This window comes from Centruroides sculpturatus, unplaced genomic scaffold, assembly GCF_000671375.1.
Source record: "Centruroides sculpturatus isolate CEXI.00-Female unplaced genomic scaffold, Cexi_2.0 scaffold305, whole genome shotgun sequence".
NCBI lineage: Eukaryota > Metazoa > Arthropoda > Arachnida > Scorpiones > Buthidae > Centruroides > Centruroides sculpturatus.
In genome coordinates, this window is record NW_019384644.1 from 7,953 (window position 1) to 28,860 (window position 20,908).

Consider the following 20,908-nt stretch of genomic DNA (forward strand, 5'->3'; position numbering starts at 1 on the left):
ATGAAAAACCTTCCACTACACATACTATACATATACCATTTTATATGTACACAAATAAAGATTACTTTGGCTTCAAGAAAGATGAAGTGAAAATAGATCCCCATAGTAAATTTACATTAGTATTGCCTCCAGGATCAGAGTGTAAAGAGTATCAACCTGAAGAACTGTAAGTAAATTTCAATTTCTAGTTTTTCAGTATAGATTATAATTTTTCTTAACACACTAAATAAATATAATTGTTTATTTTAGTAATAATATTGAAGAAGATGTAACAGCCTGGGATCAAGGAAATATGTGGCCTTTTACATGTTACAGTCCAAGAAATAGAAATTGTTTAACATGTTTCAAAGATATATCTCCAGAAGAATTACGATGGGGTATGATTGAAGCTGAACGTTATGGAACAGTACTTCCATACGTAAGTATTATATTTATAAATTTTTGTTTCATTAAATTATTTCTTACATTTTAAATTATTTTAAAAATCAAAATATTATTTATTGACCAAAAACATTTATATGTGAAACTAAATTTTGCTGAAACTGTAAAACAGCCATAATGCAATGTTGACTAAAGCATTAATCTGATTTTTGCTAAAAGCAAGTTCTTTACTTTGCTAAGAAAAATGAGCAAGATTTTTTTATCTTGCTATTTTAAGTGAAAATTTTCCTACATTGACTGAGATAACTAGAATAAATCTATTAATTGTTATTGGAGCTCTAGAAAATTGTTAAAAGAAAATACTAAGAACTTGTTCAGATTCAAAAAAGGATTATTATAATAATAATCATTGTTTGATTAACAAATCTATAAGCATTATCATGAGTGCTCTCATGCCCTGCTGCTTACAAGTGAAATACAATACAGCTAGTTCAGGGAGGCACAGAAAGCATTCCCAAATAAGTAGAAATGAAATTCATAATTGGTTTTAAGAAATGATGTAGAGAGTTTTATTAGACAGATAGTGAAACCTTCATTAATGGACACTCTCCCAAATAGTGGGGCACCTCTACTTAATGGATATTTTTACAATCCCCAGACCCTTCAAATAGGACATCTGTTATATTCACCTCTAAATAATAGATGCCGTCGTTTATAATCAACCTTACAAAAACAATGTCCTGCCTTCAATATTTGTAAAGAATTAGTTATGTATGAAATATTTTAAAATGAAAACAAATAATCTGTTCAAATACTCTTTCAGATTATGAATTTTGACCATAGGTGTCAAATAAAGACTAGCTTAAAATAGGAATAGGGAAGGAGGACAGGTTATAAAACATCAAACAATATTTTTTATGTTAGATAAGTTTAATCTGATTAAGTTGTCAATCACCATTTGTCATCATATACATCAATGTTATTAAACTTCTGTCTTATTGTTGGAATTAAGCTTATGATACCCAAAAACTATAATCTTTTCCAGTTACATTTGACAAGAACCGTAATATAATAGTAACAAAAAAGAAACTTAAGAGCATAAATGATGTCATAAATGCAAGAAAACCAAATATCTTCCCACATTTTAAAGTGGTCGGTAAATCACCTTCATAACACAGCCTTTGAACTTTCACCAAACAAATAGTGTTGTCATAACCATTTTAACAGCTTTGCACTTTAATTACACTTTAATGACCACAAAGGTCATTAAAGTGTAATTTTTAATAAATCAATTACTGAATAAAGAAAAAAAATTTTTGAAAAGTTACACCTACTTGATAACTACAGAGCAGACAAATCTATGTATTGATTTTTATAAGTCACTTAGATCATAAATGATGTTATAAATGTAACAATTCAAACCATATTAACCACTCTTTGAAGTGGATAGCAAATCACCTTCATAACACGACATTCGAACAAGATTCAATTAAAACAAGATTTTTACAGCTGAAAAAATAAATAATATGTTGCAGTCAAAACCAGTTTTTAGTTAAGACGCGTTATAACTAGTTGAAAATAGTTTATACTGGATGTCTTTGTTACATCTAGAATTTCCTAGTTATAAATAGAATTTACTGCTGTGCATGTTTGGATTTTAGATAAAACTAGTTTTAACTTTGAACATTAGTTAAAACTAATTTTAGCTACATAAATAGGTTTGGGGGAAATAAATAAAGTCACGATTGGGATTAAAACATTTGTATTCTTTAATAGAATATTTATTGGAAATATTGACTATACATACGTGTTATTAAAATTAATTAAAGCGATACGAAATTAATCATACACTATAGGAATATTTTTAAGGAAAATCACAGAGCCATGTTGGCAATATTAACTCTAAAACAACATCAGTAATATTAATTAAAGTCATACAAAAATAATCATTCAATAAAGGAACATAAATATAAANAGTCTTCCCTCTGCATGGAAGTTTATGGTTAAGAAGTTTAATAAGGGCTCTAACCAATCAATATAGTAGTTTTATTGAATGTCTTAGTAATTGCATTTATTAATACTTATATATTCATTTGTTGCATTTTTATATATTTTTTGTTTTTATATTTTTATTTTTGTTTTATGTTGGTTATTTAATATTTTGTTTTAATTGTACCTTATTTAATTTTGAATTTGAATTTTGTATTCCATTGATGGAATTTTAATTCAAATGTATTCTAAACCTGAAGATGGCCTGTGAATCAGGCTGAAAACGTTTGTTTGTTTCAAATAAATTATATTTCTCGGCAAGAATAAGGTGTTAAGTATATGTATATGTATAGTGATTTGCTGAGTACTTTATGATATCATAGGGTTATGTTTCAGAAGTTAGCAAAAGTATACTATTCTTTTTTGTTACTAAGAGAAATATGTTTATTAAAGCAATTAATAATTTATTTCTAATCAATAATTAATTAAAAATTACAATTAAAAGTATTTTTATCATAAAAATTTTTTATGGATGACAAAATAAAAGTATGCTATTAATTGAAAATTTGTTCTAGCAGCTAGTATTTGTTCAAGTACTGAGCAATTTTTCCCCCAGAATTTGTGTTTGAATACCAAATTGTTCAAGTACCAAGATATCAATGTACTGTATTTTGTTAGTCAGTTTTATGAATGATTGCTTATTCACAGTTAAAAAAGCTTAATAACACTTATCTAAAAATGTTTAAATAAATTTTATTAAATATGAAGATTAATCTATAAAAAGCAAAACACAGTGACAGTCCTAAAGGCTAAAGTTTGAAAGCAACGATAATGACACCCAGTTGATAGGAAAGCTAGGACCAGGAAGAAAAAATTTCACTATCAGTTTTAAAGTAAACCTGATGAAAGATACAAAAGAAGTTAAAAATTTCAATATTCTAAAGTCCATGGGCAAATTTGAGAAAACATACATGATTACTTGAATAAAAAATATTAAATAATGGAGTTTGCATTTAAGTCACGAAATTTTGTACAGAGGATTTCCCAAATTCTTGAACTGTGTTACAATGAAACTGGAAATTGTGCATCAGAAATGTACAGGGATACCTGTAATTGTATTTTAATTCTTTAGTTAAAAAAGCAAAAGTATATCTGTTATTCTGAACAGGAAGAATTTATTGATTCATTATGAAAAGGTCACAAGTAATAAAGAATTAAAGTAGAAATATCTTCAAATATATTGGCATATTTTTGGAAATATAATTTTTAAAAATTCATGATGCACATTTTCACAATTCACATTTAAATAACTTTTTTATTTTTCTCATAAAAATTGTTTTGTTTTGGTATTGACAAATTCAGATAAGTTTTTAAACAGTTTGAATGATTCCAAGTATTTGTTGCACATTTTATTCCACAAGTTATTCATTCCACATTTGTTCTGTAATTATTGCTTCTAACAAGTTGCTTCTAAAATTGAAATTTATAAAATTACCAGTAAAATATGTTGAATATGTTATTATTTGCTATTTCATTTTTAATAAGAAATCATTTATGTTGATTATTTCTCTTAAGTATAAATAATGAAAAAAGAGAGCCTATTTTATTCAAAAGAAAAAAATTATAAAATAAAAGCTGGAGATTCAATTCAAATGTAACTGTATAAAATCATAATTTATTCAGTTTAGAAATTTATTAATAGATTNAATTATTTTTTTAAAGCACGATTGGTTATAAAATTAATATGAAATTCAATAGTATTATTAATAAATGTTGTGAATGTAATGCTCATTTTTTAATAAGTAATAGATGTGTAGATATATTTTTAATTTATAAATAGCGAGATTGAGGCCATGCAATTTCATTGCTTTTCTTTCCTTTTAGCTCCATGGGAACAAAGAAAGTTTCCAGAGCCAGCTCATTTATTCTTTACATTAGTCTTTTATATTCATTTTATATTGTTTTTAGTATTATATATAGTGTTTAGTATTAAACATTGTATTTATTCTCTACAAAATGTACTTTTGGTATGCATTTCAGTGTCTAGAACGAATTAATTATATTTACGTTGATTCATATGGAAATAATTGCCTCGGCTTTCGTCGGTTTCAGATTTTACCGATTGTTTTCGGATGGATTATCGACGAAAACCGATGCATCACTGTACAGTATTATGCGAATTAATATAAAAATAACTTAAAATTAAAGTAAAATTTGTTTATTTTTGGTCGAGTGTTTCCCTTTTCCTGTTTACTCTGTTAAAATGACCTCGTTTAACGCTGTTTCGTTTTGTCGTCTAGGGACGCATCCCCCGCGATAAGCGGGGTATTACTGTAGTTGTCTTTTTCGTATTACAGTATTCTGATAATGGGATTTAATTAGTTGTCTAACCTTTTGTTATTTTAGTTTTTAAATTCGAAATTATAAAATAATCATATAGAGTATAAAATGTTTACTTCTAAATTATTGCAATGCCTTTACATGATATATATCAGCTTTCCTAACAGTGCTATGAAATAGTGTTCAAACATTATAATATTAAAAATTGCATTATACAGTCATACGTAAATTTAACGCCGCCGATTGTGTGTCTTTGAAATTGGTACTTAGAGGCAAACGTTATATGTATTACAGGCGAAGTCAGATATAGAATGCCAGAGCAGGAGGTAGGTTGTTCCGGGTCGGAACTGTTCCGCATTAGGGTTGTTTCATACTATGACCGACTGGTCCGACCCGATCGATCCTATAATTAGTATTTAGTATTAAATACTAATTATAGTATTTAATACTAAATACCGACTAGTATTAAAAGCATTCACACTGAGTACGACTATATGTCGGTGGCCGACTCGTAAGAACCAATCGGAACGCGTGTTACAGCTCAATACACTAGCCAATCATGGTAAGTTTTTCAATTTAAACAGAAAACATGACCGTCATGGAAACCGATCGTGCATTTCGAATTGTTTTAAACCATATTTCATTCGTATCCAGAAATTGTAGTTCTGAATATGCTATAATTTATCGTCAGGCCATATCTTCGGCAACAATATCTATTGGAATATTTTATAAACAGCACAGAGGTTATAGACAGTTAACGAATCTCTTTGATAAACGTTTTGATAGCAATTTTTTTAAATTTTCGAGAAAAAAATACATAACGCTTTCAATAAGCTTAAACAAGTGTATCATGAATAACGATGTGGAAAATGTCAAACACTTTATGACAGAAATAAAGAGGAGTGCAACAATTTTGCTGACATATAAGAAGTCAGCATGAAAAGAAAGCATTGGGTTCGTTCCTAGCTGCGAAGCTCTTATTGGCTGTAGCTCACCGACTGCTCAGACCCGACTACAAATATATTTAACTTTTCTAATCTGTCCGACTGGAACGACTAGTCGGTCGGCAGACTGCTGTTGCCATGGCAACACGACTTGGAGTTGGTCCAGTCGGTCATAGTGTGAAGCAGCCCTTACGGTTCCAGTTGGAACTTTCAACTTGTTCTTCATTAATAAATTCAAAAATAAATTTTCTTTGGCTTTCACAGTATTTTTGGTATTATGCGACCAAAAATACTGTTAAAGCCGAAAAAAAATATTTTTTACGTTTTAGTACATTTATCTGAATAAAAAGCGTTACTTTATAATGTTTTTTATATTTTCCAACTAATGTCATCTGGCGATTGACTTGACTTTTTCTGTAGTAATATTTTTGTATACATACCATTTATCTAAAATTTCAATTTTAATTTATATTCATGTTCCTATAAATATGGAAATGCGAATATAGAAGAATTAATAATTAGTAAATGCTAATTAATTATACACATTATTCAAATTAATTCAAATAAAAATGAAAAGTAGTCCGCGATTCGTTTCGTTTATATATGAATTAATTTCATTGTTACTGCAGTAAGATCAAATAGACTTTAATCAATTAAAAAGGTGTTCAAGCAATCTCTATTCATAAAAGGACATAAAACTTTAAACTCTTACTTTTTCTCACAAATCAATATATCTTACATCTAAAAAAATCAATAATTCGTTGCTTCCGAACAAATAATACTTAGTCACGTGACTTAAATAAATTATAACAAAATATACAGATTTACATATATAATAAATTTAAATTATTAAATATAAATTAAATACTTAAATATATTTTAAATATATATACTGTATATTAAAAGCAAAGTGTTTCGTCCACGCCGCACACAAATAACATAAATTTAAAAATTAATTCGATTTACAATTTGAAAACTTTTAAATAACTTTTAAACAGTTTTAATTAATTGCCACTCTTTTTACTTCCCGGCTGTTGTAACAGAGGGAAAGTGTGGCGATCCGGCAAAAATGACCCTTTCCCCAGATTTTTACATTTTTGGACTTAGGACACCTTGAAACGTCGAGAAATGCAAAATAATTTGGGGGTAGTTTCTGTGTGCATGTGTGTTGGGGCGCACGATTTTGTTTAACCCCGTTTGAACTTGATAACTCCTGTACTTTTTTGTCGAAAATTTCTTAAATTTTGCAAATAGGTTTGTTTATTAGAAGGGTTGATGCTATTAAATTTTGGTGGTTAAAGATCGAAGGGATGGGAATGGGGGTCGTGTGTATCTCTAGTAGGATCGGACTTAATGACGATTTCATTCGTTATAAGCATTTACAAATTTTTTATAAAACCCATCCCTATCCTCAAAATTAAACTTTTATGAAATTTTATAATAGTTAAAAATATAAAATGTTTATAATAAAATATGGTAATAGATGGCACCACCAGAACTTTAAATGTTGGAAAGTTGAGCAACTCGTTGCTGGTTTATTTTGCTTTGCAATAAAATAAATATGTGTTTAATTTTTATCAACCTTTTATATTTTTATACCTGTGAGTAGTTGTCATAGGGGCACCAGTACACTGCTTTGCTCAGGGCCCATAATGCTGTTAATATGGCCCTGCCTCAAACATCTGATTTGTATTGATGTGCTAAAAATACAATAATGAGATTGTCAAAAAGTAAATCTCTTTGTGATGAGACAGTTCCAGAAGTAGTACATCAAGTAGTCATTATTCTGAGGAAAAAGTAAAATTATATATATATATGTTTATATAAATATTTTTCTATTTGTGTATAATAGAAAATAAATATGTAACATAACAATTTCTACTTTCAGTGGAAATCAAAAATTAACCATGAAATTAAAACAAAATTACATAAATATATTCTTAAAAAGTATTGGGGGTTAGCCTTGATCCCATGATATTCAGTGTAACAATAAAAAATACAAGGGATAAAAAATGAAAGTTTTCAATAATATCTTATGAAACAGATAATAAATATTTTTGCAATTTATTTCTGTAAAATAATTAGCAAATTATCTGTGAGTTATATAATAGAGCAAATTGTAAATCTACAAATAAATACAAATGTTTGTATATATTTGTGATAACCATATATCCTTTATTTTATTGTTCTGTCTTTTAGATTAATTTTTTCCTCCCTAAAATGGCCATTTTGTCCTTTATGTTGTGAATTGAAATAATAAGTCTATTGATTCCAGCCCACAACATCACTATTCAATTCACCAAATTTATTTTATGCATTTTATAAATTTTAATCAACCTGAACAGATTACTTAAATAACTGGGGCAGTGTTTTTTTTTTGGAAATGAAGGTAATTGATTGGGTAATACTATCAGAAATCCCTCTGTGAGCATGAATATGATTGAAAACATTTTGTTTATTTCCAGTTATAGTTTTTACATATACAAAAATTTAAGATTATAATAAAAGTTCAGTTACATAATGGGTGCCAACTCTATGGTGTCTTAGTCCCAAGTTAAAGGATAAAAATTATTAAAATTATTTATATCCTTCACTTTGGGGACCTGGCACCACTTAAAATATTTTTGGGTGGACTAAACTGGTTCTGGCCCAGAGTTGATGTCCTTGGTTGTATGTATATTTTAATTACCTTGTAAGTCATGCATCATAAATTCATTGTAATGAAACAAGTAAAACCAATAAAGTTTCATAATTCATTTTTATACAGTTAAGTAAAATTAAAGAAAAATATAATGTTTAATATAATATAATAATCTTTATTATAATAGATTTTAAAGTTTGAAAATTAAAAAAACAATTGAGAACATTTATTTGAACTTATTCAATGCAGTTTTTTACATTTTGTTTAAGATTTATTGCTTAAGTTAAATGAAATAAATAATTTTTCCATTACAGAAGAAAATTCTAAGCATCGATTTGGTCTGAATCATTTTGAAAAGTATCATTATGAAAATGAAAAACCTTCCACTACACAACATACTATACATATACCATTTTATATGTACACAAATAAAGATTACTTTGGCTTCAAGAAAGATGAAGTGAAAATAGATCCCCATAGTAAATTTACATTAGTATTGCCTCCAGGATCAGAGTGTAAAGAGTATCAACCTGAAGAACTGTAAGTAAATTTCAATTTCTAGTTTTTCAGTATAGATTATAATTTTTCTTAACACACTAAATAAATATAATTGTTTATTTTAGTAATAATATTGAAGAAGATGTAACAGCCTGGGATCAAGGAAATATGTGGCCTTTTACATGTTACAGTCCAAGAGATAGAAATTGTTTAACATGTTTCGAAGATATATCTCCAGAAGAATCACCATGGGGTATGATTGAAGCTGAACGTTATGGAACAGTACTTCCATACGTAAGTATTATATTTATAAATTTTTGTTTCATTAAATTATTTCTTACATTTTAAATTATTTTAAAAATCAAAATATTATTTATTGACCAAAAACATTTATATGTGAAACTAAATTTTGCTGAAACTGTAAAACAGCCATAATGCAATGTTGACTAAAGCATTAATCTGATTTTTGCTAAAAGCAAGTTCTTTACTTTGCTAAGAAAAATGAGCAAGATTTTTTTATCTTGCTATTTTAAGTGAAAATTTTCCTACATTGACTGAGATAACTAGAATAAATCTATTAATTGTTATTGGAGCTCTAGAAAATTGTTAAAAGAAAATACTAAGAACTTGTTCAGATTCAAAAAAGGATTATTATAATAATAATCATTGTTTGATTAACAAATCTATAAGCATTATCATGAGTGCTCTCATGCCCTGCTGCTTACAAGTGAAATACAATACAGCTAGTTCAGGGAGGCACAGAAAGCATTCCCAAATAAGTAGAAATGAAATTCATAATTGGTTTTAAGAAATGATGTAGAGAGTTTTATTAGACAGATAGTGAAACCTTCATTAATGGACACTCTCCCAAATAGTGGGGCACCTCTACTTAATGGATATTTTTACAATCCCCAGACCCTTCAAATAGGACATCTGTTATATTCACCTCTAAATAATAGATGCCGTCGTTTATAATCAACCTTACAAAAACAATGTCCTGCCTTCAATATTTGTAAAGAATTAGTTATGTATGAAATATTTTAAAATGAAAACAAATAATCTGTTCAAATACTCTTTCAGATTATGAATTTTGACCATAGGTGTCAAATAAAGACTAGCTTAAAATAGGAATAGGGAAGGAGGACAGGTTATAAAACATCAAACAATATTTTTTATGTTAGATAAGTTTAATCTGATTAAGTTGTCAATCACCATTTGTCATCATATACATCAATGTTATTAAACTTCTGTCTTATTGTTGGAATTAAGCTTATGATACCCAAAAACTATAATCTTTTCCAGTTACATTTGACAAGAACCGTAATATAATAGTAACAAAAAAGAAACTTAAGAGCATAAATGATGTCATAAATGCAAGAAAACCAAATATCTTCCCACATTTTAAAGTGGTCGGTAAATCACCTTCATAACACAGCCTTTGAACTTTCACCAAACAAATAGTGTTGTCATAACCATTTTAACAGCTTTGCACTTTAATTACACTTTAATGACCACAAAGGTCATTAAAGTGTAATTTTTAATAAATCAATTACTGAATAAAGAAAAAAAATTTTTGAAAAGTTACACCTACTTGATAACTACAGAGCAGACAAATCTATGTATTGATTTTTATAAGTCACTTAGATCATAAATGATGTTATAAATGTAACAATTCAAACCATATTAACCACTCTTTGAAGTGGATAGCAAATCACCTTCATAACACGACATTCGAACAAGATTCAATTAAAACAAGATTTTTACAGCTGAAAAAATAAATAATATGTTGCAGTCAAAACCAGTTTTTAGTTAAGACGCGTTATAACTAGTTGAAAATAGTTTATACTGGATGTCTTTGTTACATCTAGAATTTCCTAGTTATAAATAGAATTTACTGCTGTGCATGTTTGGATTTTAGATAAAACTAGTTTTAACTTTGAACATTAGTTAAAACTAATTTTAGCTACATAAATAGGTTTGGGGGAAATAAATAAAGTCACGATTGGGATTAAAACATTTGTATTCTTTAATAGAATATTTATTGGAAATATTGACTATACATATGTGTTATTAAAATTAATTAAAGCGATACGAAATTAATCATACACTATAGGAATATTTTTAAGGAAAATCACAGAGCCATGTCGGCAATATTAACTCTAAAACAACATCAGTAATATTAATTAAAGTCATACAAAAATAATCATTCAATAAAGGAATATAAATATAAAAATCAAGTCTACATTACTTGTTATTGTGAGGCAAACTATCGTGGCAATTCGAGTTACACAAGTTGCTTTTTTTCTTACAAAAGTGCATCTTCGACATACACGCCTTCTTACACAAACAGCGAACAAATCCTTGGCCTGTTCTTAAGGCTGCTCTCTTGGCAGCAGTTCTTAAAGATACATTTGTCTCTGGCATTCCTTTTAGTATCAAGAATTTTTCTTTGGACGTGTCGAATTCTGACCTGATCAAGTACATTTAAGTTTTCAAATAGGTTCATACTTATTTTAAATCAAATCTTTAATTACTAATAATTATGGTAAATTGTGCCCAAAAAAGAAAACAATTTTTTTCATAATAATTAGACTTCAAAATATTAATGAATTAACTGCATAGTTAGATACATTAAACAGTAGCACAATTGAACAATACATACTTGCAATACAATTTATCGAGTATCCCATATTTTGTTCCAAATTTATGCAAACCTTGTTCATCCTTTTGAAGAATCACTCCGATAATATTACGGAGATCTGCTTTTACTCTGTCGATATCAGGGATTGGTATAATTATATTATCACTGATTTCTATGGAAGCATGTATTGAATCTGAAGCCAATTTCATTCTCTGGGCCTGTTATTCCAAGTTTAGATGAGCTTTTTCTCTGGCTGCTATCATTTGGGTCTGTCCATTCGCATTAGCTTCAGATTCTTCGTCACTAGCTGGTATTATTTGAGGTTCTGCATTCATACTAGCTGCAGTTTCTGAATCTTCTTGACTGGCTACTATTGTAATTAGAGACTGTAAACGTTATCACTTGTTAGCTGAATAAACTTTAACCTCGGTCGAAATAGTTTTTACTAAGCCATTTTGTAAAAACCTGTTTAGTCTAGTTAAAACTAGTTTTAACTCAAATTCATTTTTGACTAGCAGTAAATTCTAGTTATAACAGAGACATCCAGTATAAACTAGTTTCAACTAGTTAAAATGCATCCTAACTAAAAACTGGTTTTGACTGCAACATATATACATTTTAATTATATATGCTATGCATATTTTTCTGTATATTCACATTCCTAATGATAATTTGATGTCTTTATAATTATATCCATCACTTTATAATGACAGGCTTAAAATATAATATGGTCACCAGCATGAAATTTTGTACAGAGGATTTCCCAAATTCTTCAACTGTGTTACAATGAAACCGGAAATTGTGCATCAGAAATGTACAGGGATACCTGTAATTGTATTTTAATTCTTTAGTTAAAAAAGCAAAAGTATATCTTTTATTCTGAACAGGAAGAATTTATTAATTCATTATGGAAAGGTCACAAGAAATAAAGAATTAAAGTAGAAATATCTTCAAATATATTGGCATATTTTTGGAAATATAATTTTTAAAAATTCATAATGCACATTTTCACAATTCACATTTAAATAACTTTTTTATTTTTCTCATAAAAATTGTTTTGTTTTGGTATTGACAAATTCAGATAAGTTTTTAAACAGTTTGAATGATTCCAAGTATTTGTTGCACATTTTATTCCACAAGTTATTCATTCCACATTTGTTCTGTAATTATTTGCTTCTAACAAGTTGCTTCTAAAATTGAAATTTATAGAATTAAAATATGTTGAATATGTGTATATTATTTGCTATTTCATTTTTAATAAGAAATCATTTATGTTGATTATTTCTCTTAAGTATAAAAAATGAAAAAAGAGAGCCTATTTTATTCAAAAGAAAAAAATTATAAAATAAAAGCTGGATATTTAATTTAAATGTAACTGTATAAAATCATAATTTATTCAGTTTAGAAATTTATTAATAGATTTAAGATATTCTTAAGTGAATTTTAAAACCTTTATCATTTTATTTTAGATACAAACTTCTCTAGAAACTTTAGCTCATATTCATGACAGAAGAAAAGAGTTACAGAATCCAACTTCTCAACTTCTGAAATCACTGGTAAGATTAATAAATTTCTAATAAATGTATCTTATTCAGTTGTTCTCACTCTTTTTAAGCTTGTGTCATACTTAAGAAATCATATTTAAGTTGTGGTATACTTTATTATTAAATATTACAGGACTAATCAATAGGTTTTTTTTACATTTAATAATAAAGTGTGCTGCAACTTTTGCAGGATTTTGCAAGTGTGAAACTAACATTGTGGTTGACTGGAAATTAAAGTGATAAAATCATTTTTTATATTATCATAAATATTCATAGAAATGGAATCAGGCCAGTAAGAAAGTCCCAGTTCATTTTCATTTCTGTCAATATTTCATTGCATTTTTCATATTTAGAATTGAGGTTTCTAAAGAAGAGTTTGCAGGCTGCATAAGTCAGTGTTGAAATTTTGATGAAAAGCAAGAATTTTCTCTTTCTTCTTATTTACTTAGAAACACTCACACAAATAATTTTTTCTTGTATGCTTATCATTTAAGTTAGTAATTGTCACTGCAATTAATTTATAATTAAGCAATGTCTAATTAAAAATAACTTACATTAAGTTACTCATATCAAGATAGTTTCAATAATAATCTTTTTGATACTATAATTTATTATATTTACTACACAAAAATGACATAGCTGTTTCCAGTCACTTGGTAAAGGAAAATTTTTGTTCTTATAATGTGATAGAAGAAAGAAATACAGGTAACCCCCATATAACATGGGAGTTATGTTCCAAAAAATTGCCATGTTATGCGAATCCGTGTTATACAAAACAAAGAACTAGTATGAAAAGGGGATTAGGTTCCAAAAATTAAAAAACATGCTATTATATATTCATAATTAAGATAAATATCTTTTTAATCATCGAAGACAAGTCTGTCCAAAAAGAAAAATTAACAAAAAGAAATTTTAAATGTACCATCGCCAGTGGGCAGCTTCAAAAATTCTACATATTCCAGCGCTTGTTTTAGTAGCTATAAAGCAGAACCACCCCATTGGCCAAATGCATGAAGAGTAAGACATCTGTGTGTCGCCGATTCCTTATAATTGGATGTTTGTGTTTTTTAAAGGGCTTTTTTTACCTCTGGGGGCATGAAGCCTAAAAAGGAAGGCCTGTCACTATGGATGTGTATGCGTAAAGTGGAATACAAAATAAATGGTGGTCCCTTTTGGACAGACTTGTCTTTGATGATTAATAATAATCTCGCCATCGGATGGAAAAATTAACACAGAAATAAATAAATATCTTTATTAAAATTTTCTTAAGTGATACATATTATAGAAAATTAATCATGCAACCAAAGGAACATTTGACAGGAATATTCTATTAATAGATTTATATTGAAATCACAGACATAACATGATTTTCTGTCTCAATATAATTTGTTTTCTATGATACCTTGTTGGTACAAATTTCTGAAATGTAGTGCTAATGAATGCAAGTGTAGTTTCTTATTTTTACAGATTTTTAAAAATTTTTAATTTTAATTTGTTAATTCACTGTGCTGCATACTTAAAATGAATTGACACCACTTGAGAACCACTGAACTAAATCAGAAACTAAGTTTATAAATCCTATTATTTGTGACACTAAACTTATTTAAATTTGAAATATTATGTTTGATGGAAATTTCTAGTGTTCACAGTAATATGAATTGAGTTGCATGTGCAGCAAGAATGTAGATTCAACAACTCAACATGATAACTTGCTGAAATTTTAAGCAAGTTGTTGAATAACTCACCTTGCATGGAAATTTGAAGAATTATAGTATATTATATGCATTCATGGCTCATTAATTTTAGTGCAACTCCAGTGGGACTGCATGTAAGGATTGGCATTAATCATTAGTTGATGTTAAAGAGTATGCAATTTTGGTCTCAGAGAAAGTACAACTTTCTCTGAGGCCAAAATTCTTTCATATAATATACTTATTACTTGATAATACTTTTTAAACCCTATTGAAAAGGTAGCCAAAAATATGAAAAATTTAAACATTTTGAATACAAAAATCAGCTAAATTTACTTATATTTTGTTGAAACTTTATGAAAGCAGTAATAATTTTGGCAAGTCAAAAGAAGGTTAACAATAATCGATATTGCTTAGTTCACTATGTATATACTTCAGATTATAAAAAAAGGTTAAAGATGATCGTTGTGTCAGGATATTACTTCACTCATGATAAAGATGCAAAATATGTTACTGTAGTTAGACTGAAGCAGCAAGGATGTATGTGCTATATATGAAGAATGGATATTTGTCACATACTATGACAAGTGCTTTATTCACCAAAGTACTATATATTGAAAATTATTGTATCACATATCTTCATTGCTTATTAGTTGAAGCTATTAAAATCTTAAACTTTTCCATTTCTAAGTATTCTAAGCTTACTTTCTGATTAAGTTCTTTTTATAATGATTAATCATTATAAAAATAACTTTGAATGTGTACAGATTAAAAATATTTGAGAAATTTTATAATTTATTTTTCATGCAGAAACACACTTAATTGAAATACAGTATTAAAATAATACATGAAATATGGCAATTAAGTTCTAGGAGTCCATTTCATAGGAACAAACTTTATTGTGACCAAGATGGCTGATTAAATTAATTGTTTTCTGTATAAGCATGTCCATATCTTGTTTATTATTTACATATAGTCATNGACTATACACATACACATTCATGGCGACAGGCCTTCCTTTTTAGGCTTCATGCTGCCAGAGATAAAAAAAAGTCGTTTTAAAAACACAAACATCCAATTAAAAGGAATCGGTGACACACAGACGTCTTACTCTTCATCCATCTGGCCAATGGGGTGGTTCTGCTTTATATCTACTAACACAAGCATTCGAATATGTAGATGTTTTGAAGCTGCCCCCCCCGGCAACAATACATTTAAAATTTCTTTTTGTTAATTTTTCCATCCAATGGTGAGATTATTATTAATCATTGAAGTCCAAAAAGAAAAATTAACAAAAAGAAATTTTAAATGTAATGTCATCAGGAGGGCAGCTTCAAAAAATCTACATATTCCAATGCTTGTTTTAGTAGATATAAAGCAGAACCACCCCTTTGGCCAAATGGATGAAGAGTAAGACGTCTGTGTGTCACCGATTCCTTTTAATTGGATGTTTGTGTTTTTTAAAGGGTTTTTTTTTTTTACCTCTGGCGGCATGAAGCCTAAAAAGGAAGGCCTGTCACCACGGATGTGTATGTGTAAAGTCTGGAATACAAAATAAATGGTGGTCCCTTTTGGACAGACTTGTCTTTGATGATTAATAATAATCTCACCATTGGATGGAAAAATTAACAAAAAATAAATAAATATCTTTATTAAAATTTTCTTAAGTGATACATATTATAGAAAATTAATCATGCAACCAAAGGAACATTTGACAGGAATCTTCTATTAATAGATTGATATTGAAATCAGACATAACATGATTTTCTGTCTCAATATAATTTGTTTTCTATGATACCTTGTTGGTACAAATTTCTGAAATGTAGTGCTAATGAATGCAAGTGTAGTTTCTTATTTTTACAGATTTTTAAAAATTTTTAATTTTAATTTGTTAATTCACTGTGCTGCATACTTAAAATGAATTGACACCACTTGAGAACCACTGAACTAAATCAGAAACTAAGTTTATAAATCCTATTATTTGTGACACTAAACTTATTTAAATTTGAAATATTGTGTTTGATGGAAATTTCTAGTGTTCACAGTAATATGAATTGAGTTGCATGTGCAGCAAGAATGTAGATTTAACAAGTCAACATGATAACTTGCTGAAATTTTAAGCAAGTTGTTGAATAACTCACCTTGCATGGAAATTTGAAGAATTATAGTATATTATATGCATTCATGTCTCATTAATTTTAGTGCAACTCCAGTGGGACTGCATGTAAGGATTGGCATTAATCATTAGTTGATGTTAAAGAGTATGCAATTTTGGTCTCAGAGAAAGTACAACTTTCTCTGAGGCCAAAATTCTTTCATATAATATACTTATTACTTGATAATACTTTTTAAACCCTATTGAAAAGGTAGCCAAAAATATGAAAAATTTAAACATTTTGAATACAAAAATCAGCTAAATTTACTTATATTTTGTTGAAACTTTATGAAAGCAGTAATAATTTTGGCAAGTCAAAAGAAGGTTAACAATAATCGATATTGCTTAGTTCACTATGTATATACTTCAGATTATAAAAAAAGGTTAAAGATGATCGTTGTGTCAGGATATTACTTCACTCATGATAAAGATGCAAAATATGTTACTGTAGTTAGACTGAAGCAGCAAGGATGTATGTGCTATATATGAAGAATGGATATTTGTCACATACTATGACAAGTGCTTTATTCACCAAAGTACTATATATTGAAAATTATTGTATCACATATCTTCATTGCTTATTAGTTGAAGCTATTAAAATCTTAAACTTTTCCATTTCTAAGTATTCTAAGCTTACTTTCTGATTAAGTTCTTTTTATAATGATTAATCATTATAAAAATAACTTTGAATGTGTACAGATTAAAAATATTTGAGAAATTTTATAATTTATTTTTCATGCAGAAACACACTTAATTGAAATACAGTATTAAAATAATACATGAAATATGGCAATTAAGTTCTAGGAGTCCATTTCATAGGAACAAACTTTATTGTGACCAAGATGGCTGATTAAATTAATTGTTTTCTGTATAAGCATGTCCATATCTTGTTTATTATTTACATATAGTCATGTTAAAGACTTTAAATTGTACAAATTATTGTAGTGATAAAGGAAAGTAATAATAATAATAATAATTAAAGAAAAATTTGTTGTATAGATGTTATTACATGGGAATCTAAAATAAAAAAATATATATATTATTTTCTTGACATTAAAATTATCTCATTCCCCAAAATATTATTAATCTGTTCTAAATTGCTATCATAATAGCACTAATATGAAAACACTTGCACAAAGAATATAAGCGACAACTTTGCTTAAATAAGAAGAAACTATTATATTTTTAATTTTCATTCATAAAATTGTTTATCACATTTTCATAAGTTGTTGTTGCCATAATAATATTATATTATTATTAAAAATACTAACATTAAGTTTTCTTTTACATTGAACTTTTTCAATAGTCATATACTTGTACTAAATTTATCAATATCAAATTTGTTGCAAAATACATAAGTTCTTCAAATTCACACAACTGGAAGAGTATATATATATTTATTTTTCTCAATGCATATTTAAATAATTATAAAATTAATGTGTAAAAAATAATTGAATAGTTAAGAGTAATAAAGCAGTTCCACTGCAAAATTTTGTTTGGAGAACATACACTATATTATTTTTAAAAAACTCAAGGTTTTTGTATAATTGAAAAAATGAGTCTTTTTAAGATTTATTATTATTAAAAATACTCCTTATTACCCAGAAATATACTAAAAAATATGATAAATGAGCTATCTTATAACTTTGACATAATTTATTTTATTGAAAATATTAATGTTTTCTACATTATTTTAAGAGTAATAAAGAAAATATGTTTCCAATGAAATTTATAAGACTAAATTTTTATATGGATTTTTATTCTGTAATATTTGTTTATGTTAATATGATAGAATCACAACATGAATTTGTTTAACTATTAAAAGTATTTCATATTAATATTTGAATTAGCAAACTTTAATTAAGTTTAATTATCAGTTCCTAATTTCTTTCTTTAATCAAACATGTTTTGTACATGTTAATCACATATTAACAATATATTAATAATTGTAGTACTTCACATGTTTTTAATATAAAATTACATTTGTTCAATTTTATATAAAATATAAAATATACGTAAATAAAATATTTATTATTTACACTTTTTAGAGCCCTAATGAATCAAATGTATCTTCAACAAATTTCCAAAACACGCAGAACGTTCTAGCTCGGACATCTTTCAAACTTCCAGGTAAGAATATAACATAATTTATATTTTAAACTTTGTGCTAATGTAGTTCATTTAAATCAGGAGTTTCTATCCTGGTCTCTAGTAACCCTGATAGGTCAATTGAGAGAGCCTACAAATCTCTAATAAATATTTGGAGGATATTGGACAAATTTACTTATATTTTAATATAAATAAATTTCTCCAATTAGATAATAATTAATATATCTAAATTCAAAATAAAGCAAAACACAATTTTGAATTTTGATTCATGTTTAGTGAAAATTAACAATTCTTATTAAGCATAAAAATCATCTTGATTTTTTTTATTTCATCCTGTTTTAATTTATTCTTTTTTTGTATCAGTATAAGAGATCAGTGAATTAAATCTATGTTTGGAAAGGGATCAAATAGCAAGAAAAGTTGGAAACTCCTGATCAAAATGATATTGAGAAACAAGGCAATAAATGAACTAACATGTTGAAAGTAATACACTGTTTTTAACATATTCAACAGATAATTTAGTATAACTGTTAAATCTTCTTTCTTGTTATAAAGAATTTATAAAACATTCACATATTCAGAGTTTTGCTTTTTATAATTCTTTCTCATCAATTTGAAATGAAATAAATTCAAAAATATTTTATAGGTCAAAACATAAAATAAATACAGCTGTTTGATTTGAATAGGTATGATTAAAAACTTAAGTACAGTAAACCTCTGCTAACTCAAATTTTTTGAAACAGTAATTTAAAAATTTTTTGGCAATTGAAAAATTGTAATTAATAAGTGTTTTTGATATATTTGCAATACTGTGCATTATATCACTGTAGTCAGTAAGTAATGTAACGAAAGATTATACATTGTTGTATACTGTACTATCATAAAATTTTTTTGAGCTAATTTCTTGTAATAATAAATTCAGTAGTATAATGATTGTGTAGTATATCCATATTCATCAGAAAAATCACCATGTTAACTTTCAAGTTAGACAATCTTCATACTATATTAGTCTGAATTAGTGGGGGTTTACTGTATTTATTTTAACAAATTATTTGTGACTAGTGCTCTTTAATTTACCATAAATAAAATTAACTTGAAAAATACTCAATTAATATACAATTAATTCAGATGATTCCACAATTCCAGATGATCTTAAAAGTTACAGATTATATATCATATTGATAGTGGCTATACTTGAAAACTTGAATGTTTTATCAGTGTTTAAATAATATTCTAATGATTTTGTTGGAATTAACTGTATGCCATCGTTTATCACACATAATGAATATTAAAATTTCTGAAATTTGAACTATATGATAAACAAAAGAAATATTTTTTCTAGAAATAATGTTGGTTTTAAAATGATGTCTAAATATTTCCAGAATGAAAATGCTATATATCTCCTGCCAGAGTCATCAAGCACAGAAATATAATCTAAAATTTTTTGCATTTTGATCATTGCATATTAGTTCTTTTCTTTAAATATAGATATTACATTTATTTTTTGTACAACACAGTTTCACTCTAACAGAATTTGGGAATTGGAGACATCTCAGTACAAAATGTCACAATTTTTAAGTGCAAACACTGTCATTTAATTTTTTTTTATTCAAGCAGGCACACATATTGTCTCATATTTGCTCATGGATTTTAGAATGTTGAAATTTTTAATGTTTTGTGCCTTTTGCCCAGTTTTCTTTAATGAGAACTGATTGTACAACTTTTCTTCCTTGTCCTTGCTTTCTATTCTATTGATAGCTTTCCTATAAACTCTGATTTATAGGAAAGTTAGCTGTTGGTGATAGTGATCTAAATGAATCCAAAAGACTGTTGCTATGTTTTGTTTTTATATATTAAATTAAAAATTACTACAGAAAAAAACAAAATTTTTAAACATCTTCTAGGCAAATTCAAGCACATGATAATATCAGATTTTATGAACAAAGTAGATAAAACTCAAGATTACTGATACTTT

The 20,908-nt window shown here is 27.2% G+C and overlaps 2 protein-coding genes across 2 annotated transcripts in view; one reads left to right on the top strand and one right to left on the bottom strand.

The window, feature by feature from the left end:
• Nucleotides 1-44: 44 nt before the first annotated feature.
• LOC111626139 overlaps nucleotides 45-20,908 on the top strand; it is a 28,941-nt gene continuing 8,077 nt past the window's right edge. Inside the window, exons 1-6 of the mRNA XM_023369438.1 lie at nucleotides 45-166; nucleotides 250-418; nucleotides 8,579-8,835; nucleotides 8,919-9,087; nucleotides 12,904-12,990; nucleotides 18,873-18,954. Of these exons, the coding sequence (XP_023225206.1) occupies nucleotides 45-166; nucleotides 250-418; nucleotides 8,579-8,835; nucleotides 8,919-9,087; nucleotides 12,904-12,990; nucleotides 18,873-18,954 (886 nt within the window). The remainder of the gene's footprint in view (nucleotides 167-249; nucleotides 419-8,578; nucleotides 8,836-8,918; nucleotides 9,088-12,903; nucleotides 12,991-18,872; nucleotides 18,955-20,908) is intronic.
• LOC111626083 lies at nucleotides 10,815-11,821 on the bottom strand. The gene is made up of 2 exons (XM_023369366.1): nucleotides 11,456-11,821; nucleotides 10,815-11,263 (listed from the first exon to the last, which is right to left on the bottom strand). Exons 1-2 carry the CDS (start codon nucleotides 11,641-11,643, stop codon nucleotides 11,038-11,040), a joined length of 414 nt encoding a protein of 137 aa, XP_023225134.1. The 5' UTR covers nucleotides 11,644-11,821; the 3' UTR covers nucleotides 10,815-11,037.

Bases quoted from the DNA above. Each gene is read 5' to 3' on its own strand.
- LOC111626083 (XM_023369366.1), bottom strand. From the start codon at position 11,643: ATGAAATTGGCTTCAGATTCAATACATGCTTCCATAGAAATCAGTGAT. The intron at 11,264-11,455 runs GTATGTATTGTT...GTACTTGATCAG, and splicing joins CTCGATAAATTGTATTGCAA to GTCAGAATTCGACACGTCCA.